This window comes from Heptranchias perlo, chromosome 1, assembly GCF_035084215.1.
Source record: "Heptranchias perlo isolate sHepPer1 chromosome 1, sHepPer1.hap1, whole genome shotgun sequence".
NCBI lineage: Eukaryota > Metazoa > Chordata > Chondrichthyes > Hexanchiformes > Hexanchidae > Heptranchias > Heptranchias perlo.
The window spans coordinates 32,259,778-32,273,101 of NC_090325.1; the positions used below are offsets into that span (position 1 = coordinate 32,259,778).

At 41.9% G+C, this 13,324-nt stretch overlaps 1 protein-coding gene across 1 annotated transcript; it reads right to left on the bottom strand.

Annotated features, from left to right (window-relative positions):
- Window positions 1–3,312: 3,312 nt before the first annotated feature.
- Window positions 3,313–11,779, bottom strand: LOC137321211 (UPF0729 protein C18orf32 homolog). Its single transcript, XM_067983516.1, has 3 exons — window positions 11,671–11,779; window positions 8,908–9,083; window positions 3,313–5,481 (listed from the first exon to the last, which is right to left on the bottom strand). Exons 2-3 carry the CDS (start codon window positions 9,079–9,081, stop codon window positions 5,377–5,379), a joined length of 279 nt encoding a protein of 92 aa, XP_067839617.1. The 5' UTR covers window positions 9,082–9,083; window positions 11,671–11,779; the 3' UTR covers window positions 3,313–5,376.
- Between the last annotated feature and the right edge of the window lie 1,545 nt (window positions 11,780–13,324).

Consider the following 13,324-nt stretch of genomic DNA (forward strand, 5'->3'; position numbering starts at 1 on the left):
AGTTAGACCCCATCTGGAGTATTGCATTCAGTTCTGGACACTGCACCTCAGGAAGGATATATTGGCCTCGGAGAGGGTGCAGTGCAGATTTACCAGAATGGTACCGGGGCTAAAAGGGTTAATTTATAAGGACAGGTTGCATGGACTAGGTTTGTGTTCCCTTGAGTAAAGAAGATTAAGGGTGATTTAATTGAGGTGTTTAAGATGATTAAAGGATTTGATATGCTAGATAGAGAGAAACTATTTCCTCTGGTGGGGGAGGCCAGGACAAAAGGGCATAACCTTAAAATTAGAGCTAGGATGTTGAGGTGATGTCAGGAAGCACTTCACACAAAGAGTAGTGGAAATCTGGAACTCTCTCTCCCAAAAAGCTGTTGAAAGGCTGGGAATCAATTGAAAATTTCAAGACTGAGATTGATCGAATTTTGTTAGGCAACGTATTAAGGGATAGGGAACCAAGACAGATAGATGGAGTTACGGTACAGATCAACTATGATCTAATTGAATGGCAGAACAGGCTCGAGGGGCTCAATGGCCCACTGCTATTCCTATGTTCCTGTGGCAGTCCAGGTATCAATGTAGCTGCCAGCTAAACATTAGGAGGAGGGTACAGCAGCTGTTGTCATTTCTGTAGTTACTGCCCGCCTGTGTGTTTGATTCAAGGCGAGCCAAATGGCCTTGCTCATCCATAGTTATCTTGTGATTTTTTTTTTCTTGAATGAAGAGAAGGAGCAATGGGAGGAGGATGAGCAGCATTAATAGATACACATAACCCAACTGGCAGTGCAGCTGGAGGAGTGAAGAGGAGACAATGTGCAGTTTGCGTTGCCTGCAATTCCCAACAGCTATCGCCTGTGTTCCAAAAGATACTCTGCGTTATCTGCAGTTGTGGAGTAGAGGCAATGCTGCTCTCTGTTGGCCCCATACCTATCTGCATCTTTCTTGCAACTCCATGTTTGAACCTTTCCGATCAGGTTTCGGCCCTAATCAAAGTCAAAAGTGACATCCTCTGTGTCTGTGGCCGTGGTGCACTATCTCTCCTCATCTTTATTTCAGTAGTTTTTAAACACAGTTAACTGCACCATCCTTTTTCAACGCCTCTCCAACATCCAGTCTTGGATGAACTGCAAATTCCTCCAATTAAACATTGGGAAGACCAAAGACATTGTGTTCCGGTCCCTGCCACAAACTCCATTCCCTCGCTACTGATTCCACACCCCTCCCTGGCCACTGTCTCAGACCGAAACAGACTGTTTGCAACCTTGGCATCCTAATTGGCCCTGAGATGAGCTTCCGACCCCATATCTTCTTCATCACAAAGACCACCAACTTCCACCTCCACAACATTACCCATCTCAGCCCACTGCTGCTGAAAGCTTCATCCATGCCTTTGTTACTCCCGGACTCGACTATTCCAATGCTCTCCTGGCCGGCCTCCCATCTTCCACCCTCAATATACTTGCTGCATGTATCCTATTTCACAGCAAGTCTTGTTCATCCATCACCCCTATGCTCACTGACCTACATTGGCTCCCGGTCCACCAACACCTTGATTTTAAAATTCTCATCCTCATGTTGAAATCTCTCCACAGCCTCACACCTTCCTATCTGAACTCGGTGGTGTCAGCGCTGCGCGTTCCCTGAACTCGGTGGTGTTAGCACGGTCTGTTCTCTGAAATCAGTAGTGTTGGCACTGTGCCTTGTCTGAACTTTGTAGCCTGCCTGACAATGACTGGATCAAATTACACATTCCAGAGAACTTGAATTACTCTGGAGCAGACTGGATCAAATGACACATTGTAAAGGGTTGGGTGAGTATTGTCCTCCCACATCCTATCAGTGGCAATAGCAGATTATGTTACTTCCACCATAGTGGTGGTAATAGACGCAACTGAAGGAAAATCAGCCTGGGTGCATGCTCCTAATCGTCATCTAGTGACTTTTGCTGCAAAGTGCACCCACATGGAAGTTAACTGAAGTCAGAAATGGGCTTTTCATTGGTGTATATATCTTGTTGACATTCACAGTCTAGGCTCACACTTTAAGGCTGCTTCATTGAGGAACACAACAGCTTTAACCTGAGTCAGCACTGTTATCAGAGATTAGAAAACAATAATTGATTGTTGACTTCATTGATACACAACCAGTTGGGTCATACTCTACCACATACTGTGGCAGGATATGTCTGTGCCTGCAGCTTCCATTGCAGTATTCTAGTAGCTGATTTAGACCAATATTGATGGAAGAATGAAAGTACCTTCTTAGAAAGGTGATAGTATATGGTGTAGGGAGTAGAGGAAGAAAGCTTAAGGAGGGGAGGGAGGAAAGAAAAAAAACAGGACCTTTGTCAATCTGTGAATTTGAAGAACAGCAAACCAGCCAGTGAACTGATGACTGAAATGCAATATTTGAGAGATTCTTTGATGTGATGTTTTAAAATAATGTATTTAATAAATTATGAAATAAAGGCTATTTAGCAGCCTTTGAGAACAATTACTCAAACTTATTGAAGATTTGAGGAAATATTAACAAATCTAATTAGAAATTAAATAGTACAATTTTAAAGAGGGTGTAGGAACAGAGACACCTGGGGGTTCACAGACAAATCTCAGGGTGGCAGGACAACTTGATAAGGCTGTTAAAAGCCATACAGGATCATTGGCTTTATAAATAGAGGCATAGAGTACAAAAGCAAGGAGGTTATGGTAAGTCTTTATAAATCAGTCAGTTGAAATACCCTTTTAATGTGATAAATGTTAATTACTACAGTAATTCTCTGGCACTGAAAATTAACCACTACATGGGTGAAGTCTCATTTCTTCAGGTTTTAATTGTTGATTTAAAAATGTAAAATTTAATAAATTTAAAAAATGTCATCTCTTTTTTCCTCTCAATCTGATCTTTCTTTAGCTGATTTGACTTTGATTTCACCCATTCTAATTTACACTTCCTGCTCAATCCTTGCACTGTTAATTTCACATTACTTCAATCGGATTGGTTAAGGAGATACAGTTGCTTGCCCCATTCATTCAGATCCCAGATGCCGTTTCCCTCGCTGTGCCGTTATCTGCTTGCACACTCAGCAACTTGCCACGCAAAAAATTTAAGAACCTAAACTTGAATGGTTAAGTCTAACTAACAGCAGATGCCATTAGATGCCCTACTACAGCAAACTGATTCTAGACTTCAATCTCATTTAATTTAAATTCTATTAAATCATCCATTTTTGGCTTTTTAGAACATTTTACTTGTATGCAACAATTATCGATGTGAAGGATTTTGGTAAAGAATAAATGGTAACATACTGAACTGTACAATCATTGTGAATTTATTTTTCAAAAAACATTTGCATCTCATCCTAGCCACAATGCCCTCTGCTGACAAATACTTAAAATACAATTTATATGAAATAAATTAATTTTCTTCTCTTCCTCAGTCTCCTGCACATCCCTGGGTGAGAAACAGTCAATTCCAAGCTTCCGCCAATGGTGCTCCACCACTGGTACATCAGGGTGGGTATTTCCAGACAGGGCAAGTACACCTAGCTTTTGGACTATCACCCAGCAGAGCACTGCTGAAATTAGGTTAGGTCCCTGACAATGCAACAGTGTGACAAAACCTGTGGAGAACACATTTTAACACTCCATTGAACATTAGGTGTTACACTTCAATGGTGGTTTCAATACATGGCCCCTGAAAATGCTGAAGAACAGCCCCATCTGTGCCTCAAAGGGGCAGGGTTATGCTAGCTATTCCAGGTGCAGAATTTCTAAGCTCAGCTGTGCTGATTAGCAAAAGGGGCTTCTTCAGGTGACTCTTGCATCTCTTAACAGCTGGGGCAAAAGCACAAATGGCGATACAGGAGCAGATTGCAAAAGGTGGCATAGGGCAGAGGTCAAAAATACCTTTTTGAAAAAAAAAGGTAGCCTCGCTTGAATTTCCCTACCTCCAGGTCTAGCTAGGATTGGGAACTTGCTATGTGGACACAACACTCCAATTCCACAGTAAATCTCAGTACAACCAACAACCAGAATATTCAGGCTATCAAGGTCTCATCCATTTTCCCCCTAGTTTTGTTTCTCTTCTCCCTTAGGCACTGACTTATGCTTGGATATAGTCACCCAGGTACCAATAGCCCTCTATTACTTCACCATTCCTCATGTATGAGTCTAAATAGTGAGCATCAGACTAATGGCCATTGCAGCTAAGCTGAATCCTGTCCATAACCAATTATATATCATATAATTTGGGCAAGTCCGGAGTGAAAACCTCAGCTAAGATCTGTCCTAGCTCAGAGTTTCAGAGGCTATTTGTATCAGATCAATTTCTGCCTCACTAATCACAACTGGAATCTTCTGGTCAACATGGCTGAAAACTCAAAGGTTTACATTTTTATTTAACTTTATTTTAAGTCTCCTTGTACCACCCAGACTGGCTACTGCTAATGTTATTCTTCATCTCAAGAGCATCACCCTAAACTTTTCCCACTTCTTTTAGAAGGGAAGTGCCCAACCTCAGACTCCTGATAGCATTCACCACCTGGCAACTATGACTCTACTTTAAACCAACTGTTTTACCTTTTACTAACTTGATAAAAATCCATCTGCTACCTCAGAAATTCTTTACATTTGAGTAACCTGCAGCCAGGTAAATTGCATCACTGTCTAACTCAATCCTGTCCTCACCTGTTATCTATACACTCACTAGCAGGTGTCACCAGATTGAAAAAAACTTGCTGTTAAGTGTTAGGTTTCAGTGATGTGAACTTTCAATGTGGTTCATACAATGAATTAAAGCAGGCAAACATGATGCAAATCAGATTGTTCCTCTGTCAATTTGTCAGATAGTAAAACGTCCCAGGCGCTTCACAAAGTTAAAGACGCTACATAAATGCAAGCTGCTGTTATTCAAGTGGCACGAAGGCCAGTTATAGTGCCTTAATTCAGCAATGACCAGGGGATTGAAGCAGAGATCTACTGGTCCACATGGCTTGGTAAGATACCAAACTGTGGCCACGAGGGAGTGCTTTTGCTCAGATTTAACTAGGACATATTTCCCTTTAGCTAATTACAATACAGTACTAACATTGTAGTGTTTGGTCTCAACCAAGGATAAGTACACATCAACACAGCAATACTACCTCTATTAAAAGAGTTGATGACATACATGCAGGATAACTGTCCATCACAGAAATGGGAATTATATTACAGCATTTTATAAAGAAAGCCATTAAACAGCATGGTAAAGTGCAACACCACAAAGTGGTGAGACATCATTGGACACTATATAAATTGCAAGCTAGTTAATAGCAATATTTTAAAAATGAAAATAGTTTTATCAGGACACATTATGCAAAGTCATTGCTTGATGGAGATCTTAGTCAGTCTTTTTGTCTGAAGCATTTGGTGGTCCTTCTGTGGTGATGCCGTTTGTAGCTTTGCTAATGCAATTCCCATCTCCATTCATACCCGAATTGTCAGACTAAAGAAAAAGACACATGAACAGTTACAAGACTCTTCACAGGGGAGGAAATGGGAAATGAAAAAAGGGCATATGTTCTTGTTATTTTTCCTTTTTTTCTCCCAATTTTCTCCCCAGAAAACACCCACTGTCTTGACCTAGTGGCCATCAGTGGCAGAGCTGTGACCCACCATCAATAACTCAGGTCGGCCAACTTTGCATGTCTAGACTACCAAAACTGACTGCAAATGGCAACATGAAATTGGAGTTTGGCATCAAGTGGCAAGTTGGCCAAGTCTGGAGTTTGACTGACCCCCACCCCACCCTTCGACCTTCACTCTGCCCCCTGGTGTTCATTCTCCATGTGAGCTTGGTCAGTGGGCTATTTGACAGTTTTGGGGTGGGGGGGGGATTGATAGGATTGAGCTCCACTGTGATGCTCAATCCTAATCATTTGATATCCAGGAGTCACCAGTCATCAGGAATAGAAACATTGACCAAGGTGCAAGGTGGGGGGGGGGGGGGGGGAAAGGAAGTAACTGAAGGGCATGGAGGTGAATTCTCCTACTGTTAGGAGACTTAACACATAAACCAACTATTGCATCAACAAATGTATTCATAATTTGAGACAGGTTGATGGACAATGATGCAGGGTCACAGGCAAGTCAATAATAGTGAAATTGTAACAAAAAAAATCTAAACAAAATGAAAGTGCATTACATGTGCAGACAAGCCAATTCATGCAAACATCCCAGCTAGCAGCAGGATCTATTGAGAAAGTGCAGTGCTGAAGCAAATGAACAAATAAGAGAAAGAAGGACTATGTTAGAATGCTCTCCTTACAGCAGTGGCAAGTCCAGCCCAGGCAGAAGGGATAAAAGTCTTCTCCCTGGGCAGCTGTGTGGATCCAAAGTTTGCAGCAACTTCAAGTGGGTATAAGTCCTCAACACAAACTACTCAATTAAGCACTAGTGATTATCTGAGGGTGCAAGCAAGTTTTCTGTAAGAACAGGAACAGGTCACCTGCTCAGCAGCAAGGTCCTTGCATGGCATCCCAAAGAGGAAATATACATTTGTAAAAATTGGGCAAAAAACAATAAAGAGTACTGAGCTTCCTGTAATATTTGAAGCTATACAGACCAATAAAATTGTGAAAATTACCATCTCCAAAAATAATTACAAAGCTGTACATCTCAAGGCCCCCACCATTGCACTAGCCACATTTGAAACTCACCGTCAATGGACTGCACCACCTGATCGTTGACTCAAGCTTTTACAAGGCAGTTAACAAGCTCTCAGAATCTGTGCTGCAATACTAGCAGAATCCTACTGCTGCTGTGGTTGGGACTCTGTGGGTCCCACTGACTGCTTGTAATGCTGTGGAGTCATGATTTAGGAGCATTTGATGGTGATAGTGGGGGGAAATGTTCTATTCCCCAAGATCATTTGAGCAAATATACAAGACCAAAAATGTTTTTTAAACTAATGAACAAAAAACATGCACAGTGAAGCAGGCAGACTGATGAGGTACAGCATTGGGTGGTGCCTCCGGTTTCCTAAACTAAGTTATTTTAGCCAGGGTACCAAGAGAGCTAAGCTGGAACCTCAGAAGGAGGCAGAAAACATACAAACAAGTGCACTCAAGGTGCTCACACACTTCAGAAACAGATCTACAGTTCCACTGGTAGAGTGGCAAAAGCATGTACATCTGCCTTCTCAGTTGGGAGACAGTAGACACCAATTGTAAACAGGCAATGGTTGGAAAGACTTTGAACTCAGGTATTGCTCCCAGCTCAGCAAGTGTTTCAACCTTTTCAAAAGACTACATCCACATTATGTACAACAGTCAAGCCCTGGTGACTTTGTACTGGTACTAGAATCTCAGATCAATATTGCAGATTTTCTTGGACAAGAAGGGATGGTGGGTGGATGGAGTTTCAAGGATAAGGTGAAATCTATGGTGGAGAGTAGTGTAACAGACACCTGGAGACCTTATTCTACTTGTTATGGGAAGAGAAAGGCAGAAACAGACAGCCAGTCAGCCCAAGTTGGAGGGATCTATGGGAATTTTCACTTTGCTCAGATCTAGGGGAGTTTAACTTGGTATGAACATATACATGCTTCCTGTCCTGGACTATAAAGAACTACTACAAAAGAGAAGTATTTGGTTCTTTTATTAGTGTCAGCTGGTTAATGATTTCATTCAGTGGTCTGTGCAGCACCGTAGTTATTATCTGTGCTAACACTACAGTTAGCAGTTTCTAAGCTCTGATCTCACATTCCTTCACTCTCTTACGTTTGTTCTTTCTCCCCTGTAACAATAACAGAAAAGTGAGTATTGAAAAAACAAGGAGTCAGCATGTGGTGAAATGAAGCAGGATAACTATGAAGTGGACTATTACTAGAATCTTATTCACTCGATGCCTGCTTGATTGTTACTGAATTCTAATCTAATGCAGGCATTCCTATTGTATGTCATCTTGGTTACTTATAACAAACCCATCAGCATCCCCAATACTCAACCCAATCAGCTGACCAGGGAGATCCCAGTAATGGTCTGTACTGAATTAGGCACAATTGGTCTCAGCACTCCTGGCTCAGAGAGGAAAATTGACCAAAGTTTCCATTCTTGACAGTTATCCAGCAAAACCAGCTGCATTGGTGAAGGCAGAATCTGGATTGGCTGTGATGCCCCCCACAGTTGAGTAGCCTACAACATTCATCTCTAGTCATCTCTAGAGTCAATTCCATTAAAGAGCAGAAAGGGAAAAATTGGTTAAAAGATGAAAAGAAGCAAGCCATTTTAAAAAAGAAATTAAATATTCTATTTATAACTAGTTTTTAAAAAAATGATAATCCTGTGTTAACATAGCTTTAAAAAAAGGAATTTTGTTGTGTAGTTTCTAAGTCATTTCCCACAATACAAGGCTGTTTAAAGTCTTCCTCAAACTAAATGCAGCTAGGCAATAGGATATCACATCAGGAGACATCTTTGACCTACCCACTTCAAATCACATGAAAATATCTCCAGCCAATTGTCAGTGTTTACATGGGATGCAGCTGAATTTCCCCACCCAACCCCCTTCACTATTTTTCTCTGAAAAGGATGGGCTGGGAATCTGTTTCCAGGCCTTAGACACTAAAAAGAATGTGTCCCAGAGGACCTGAGGTTTGGAAAGGATTAAGAGTGGAAGCCATCCATGATTTTCATTTGGCTTCTGCCCAGAACCATTTGATGGTGGTACAGTTCAAATCAGTAACTCGTGAGGAATCACTGATGCAAACCCATCTCATAGAATCATGGTACAGAAACTGAAGCTCCACTGAGCCGAATCACCCTCAGTATCGGCCCATTTAAAAACTCTCCGCACTTAAACCCACTGTGTAAAATTCCAGACGTACAGGGAACCTGGTGCCTACAATAAGTTACAACCACAGCTTGATTACCTTGATTGTTCCATTGCATGCTCCCACTTTCAGCGTAGGGCTTCCCTCTTTCACCGCTTGCTTAGGCCATAGACGGGAAATAAAGGGAGCGATGAAAGGATACAAAATAGGCTCCAAGAACTTCTTGTAAACCCACAACAGGACTGGAATGACGATGCAAGGAATGCAGACCATTGCTGTGGATCAGAGTGGAGAGATAAAAAAGCTCAATTGAAGTTATTACAAATGGAACATGATCTGCAGCTCATATTTGTCATTTTCTCAACATAGCCATCATTCCCAGCAAGAGGGCAGGCATGCAATCATCTGCCTAGCTTGTCAATGCCAACTGCAGCTTGACAGTCACACTTTTTGACCTTCAAAAGCTGGTTTATTTATTTTTTCTACCTTCTTTTACTGATTGCATTTCACCGAGGTACAGTTCCACAGGCACTGATAAGCCTCCTGTACTTTTGCCCATGGCCAATCTTCATGTTCAACTTTAAACAAGATGTCAGCAGGTTGTTTGACCAAGTGGAGCATCACAGCAGAGATCAATCTTGTCCTCACTCGACACCCATACAAATGCATTTTGTGAAAAGCATCACTAGATTATAATTCAGGTGTGGAAATGTGGCCTAGGGAGCCATGGTCAATAATAATTGCCCAGATCAGCTAAGAAAAGACAAGAAATCAAGTTTGAGACCTCTGGTCTGCTTAGCTCAATATCACACTAACCATAAGAGCTCTGCTGGTGACATACATGCATAATTGAATCACATGCTTTTAACTAAAGTGCTATGTATTCTGATTTGGAAATGATGCCTTCTGCATCATGAAACAGGGGAACAGTTTGCTTTGGGGCAATGTGTTACATGGGAGTAACACATCACAGTCATTTTATATCATACAACTGTGCTGGAGTTATACACTGAATTACTGAACCCATCTGGTTCACTAATGCCCTTTAGGGAAGGAAACCTGCTGTCCTTACCCATCTGGCCTATGTGACTCCAGTCCCACACCAATGTGGTTGACTCAACTGCCCTCTGAAGTGGCCGAGCAAGCCACTCAGTTGTATCAAAACACTACAAAGAATGCAGCAGTTCAAGGCGGCAGACCAAAACTATCTCAGGGCAACTAAGGATGCCTGAGACACCCCCTTTCCAGGAATTAAAAATCAAATGATGTAATAGTGAACTGATGATTTGTATGATAGCTAATGTTTGTGCCCAATACATAATGTAACACTGCACCACATTTCATTTTTACATAGATGTTACATGGCTACATTTTAATCTGTATTATATTATTATATTTTTAAAAGTACTTCAGAAAAATATAATTTCAATAGTTATGCAATATATTCCTATGTGCAATACACTACACCTGTATATACACAAGATAACACTTGAATGAAAATACCAAGATAACATTTTTGAACAACCAGACATTAGATGAATATGCAGATTAAGGTAACATTTTATAAAACCCTGTTAGATAGAATTATGTAACAGACACCACTTCTAACAGCTAAAGCTACACTGCAGGTACAATCCTTTATAAATTAAAATATAAGATAAATCTAACTGTATAAAATACCATGAATAGGGGTATAGCACCAGATCTGATTATATACCCTGCCATATACATTAGCCACATTGCATAAATGTAAGACACTGTGGGAGTGGCTTATACCATTCCTGTTTAACTTAGTATACACCACAGGTACTTTCTTGTATCAGTTTTCCTAAGTCAGTATACATTTTTCAGCAGTGTCAAAGGAGTACATTCAGGAATCCCAGCTGATTTGGCAGCAACAAACCTCAAAGTTAAATAACCAGGCAACACACCCCATTTAAACTCACATTCTCCATCTGAACTCACACATTAAGAATGACCATTAGGTTGAGATCCTGGACCCAGCACCCTCAATCATGCTCCAAGAAACATCACCTTTAGAAAAAGAGGCAGTAGAACTGTCCACCTATCTCCCTCAACTATAATGAACTAAAAGCAAACTACTACAGATGGTGGAAACCTGAAATAAAAACAGAAAATTCTGGAAATACTCAGGTCAAGCAGTATCTGTTTGAAAGAACAGTGGACATTGTGGGGGTTACAACTCATATCAGCTAACTCTAACTGACAACTCTTCCTTTATAATATAGACCATTACACTGTTTGACCTAACAAACAGTGGTTTTCAAACTCTTCAGACAAGGGGTTGGGGGGGGGGGGGAAAGAGGACCTCTGAAAATATTGACACTTTCAGTAACCCATATCCTAATAGCCAAAAAAAGGCAAAGGTTATTGTTACAGAAAATGTATTTTTAAAAAGTACAGCAAAAATGGCAAGTCAACAGATACAGAAATCTGATGACCTAGCAGCCCCCAGTAGTAAACCCATGATAAAATGCCCTGTTTATGGAATGAGGTAAGGGCAGTCAATGCTCATCCCACTTTGCTACAATTTGAGTGGCTCCTTCCTTTATACGCTGCTAGTTGCACATCAAGGTAGCCCATTAGCTTTAGCAATAGGACCCACCAAGCCCAAACAAGCCTGTCTATTTGTACTTTTTATTGCCTGCTGGTCGGTCGGTCGTGTTTGTATTTAATGGGCCTGCAAGTGACCAGGATCAAACTGACGGTGTCACGGGACAAAGCGCCAAAGTCCGACCCACACCGGCCGGCCGGCTCCCCGGTTTCTCACACCCACCACTGGGCGTTATGTAAAATCCCTCCCTCCCTCCCCGGCCAAACACAAACGGACTGAGGACTCACCGACCACCGTGCCAGGCTGGGCTGGGCCGGGCCTCCTGCGACAACAAGCCTCCTGAAAGACGGCAAACTGCGAACTTCCGCCTCACCTGACGTCCGAGTCACGAGAGCAGACCGAAGGTCGGCTACTGCTCCCTGAGTGGCTGCTTATGACCGAATGCGCTTGGTAACCCGTCGCTAATTGGTTCTTCTTCATCAGACGCTACCGGTTGGTTCATTAGTTGAAGCTACCTGTCCCGATTGGCTGCCTGCATTTAAGCAACGTCATAAGCGTGCAACGTCATAGAGGCGGTGTAACCCAACGCCTGAAGGGTGACCTGGGGCAAAGGGGGCTTGACTGGTCAGTGTGGACCACCCTTAAACTGCTGTACTGATATAGGCACATGGCAACAAGTTGCATTTATATAGCGCCTTTGACGTAGTAAAACGCCCCAAGGCTCTTCGCAGGAGCGATTATCAAACAATATTTGTACACTGAAGCCACTTAAAGAGATATTAGTACAGGTGACCAAAAGCTTGGTCGAAGAGGTAGGTAGGTTTTAAGGAGCGCCTTAAAGGAGGAGAGGTTTAGGGAGGGAATTCCAGCGCTTAGGGCCTTAGCAGCTGAAGGCACAGCCGCCAATGTTGGAGCAAAGAACATTGGAGATGCGCAGGAGGCCCAGAATTGGAGGAGTGCAGTGGGTTGTATGAGGTTACAGAGATAGGGAGGTGCTAGGCCCAATATAAACAAAGGGTCTACATCTGAAAGGTTAATATATTTTAAGAAAGAATTGATTGCTGCCTCCACATTTGCTGACTGACCTGCTTGAGAATTTTCTATTTTTGTTGCATACTACAGTATATCCAAACTACTGCACTCACTTGGGAAGGGGCAACATTGTACCCTCCCTGAACCCAAACCTCTGCAGTGATTTGGGGAATTGAGGCACATGTCACAATATGGACCATACCCAAAACACTGTAGTCACTAGGGTAAATAGGGTGAACATCCCAAACTCTATCATACCAAAAGCAGAGGCATCTGGGAAAATGTATTATAGTCTGGACCATCTCTAAACCACCAATGGTCTGTGTGGGTTAAATGTAGGGCACACAGCAAGAATGTTCAAATCCTTTCAATAACCCAAATTTATACAGAAAATAGAATATGAAAGTAAACTAGCAAGAAATATAAAAATGGATTGTAAGAGCTTCTACAAATATGTAAAAAGAAAGGGAGGGGCAAAAGTAAATGTTGGTCCCCTAGAGGCTGAGACAAGAGAAATTATAATGGGGAATCAGGAAATGGCAGATGCGTTAAACAAATATGTTGTATCTGTCTTCACAGTAGAAGACACAAAAAGCATACCAGAAACAGTGGGGAACTAAGGGGCTAATGAGAGTGAGGAACTTAAAGTAATTATTATCAGTGGAGAAAAAGTACTTGAGAAACTAATGGAACTAAAAGCAGATAAATCTCCTGGACCTGATGGCCTACATCCGAGGGTTCTAAAAGAGGTGGCTGCAGAGATAGTGGATGTATTGGTTATGATCTTCCAAAATTCCCTAGTTTCTAGAACCGTCCCAGCGGATTGGAAGGTAGCAAATGTAACCCTGCTATTCAAGAAGGGAGAGAGAAAACTGATCTACAGTCCAGTTCGACAGAAATCAATTGTTG

Excerpts from the sequence above, each read along its gene's own strand:
- LOC137321211 (XM_067983516.1), bottom strand. The coding sequence starts at position 9,081 with ATGGTCTGCATTCCTTGCATCGTCATTCCAGTCCTGTTGTGGGTTTAC. Across the intron at positions 5,482-8,907 it reads CATGCAATGGAACAATCAAG|TCTGACAATTCGGGTATGAA; the intron begins GTAATCAAGCTG and ends CTTTTTCTTTAG.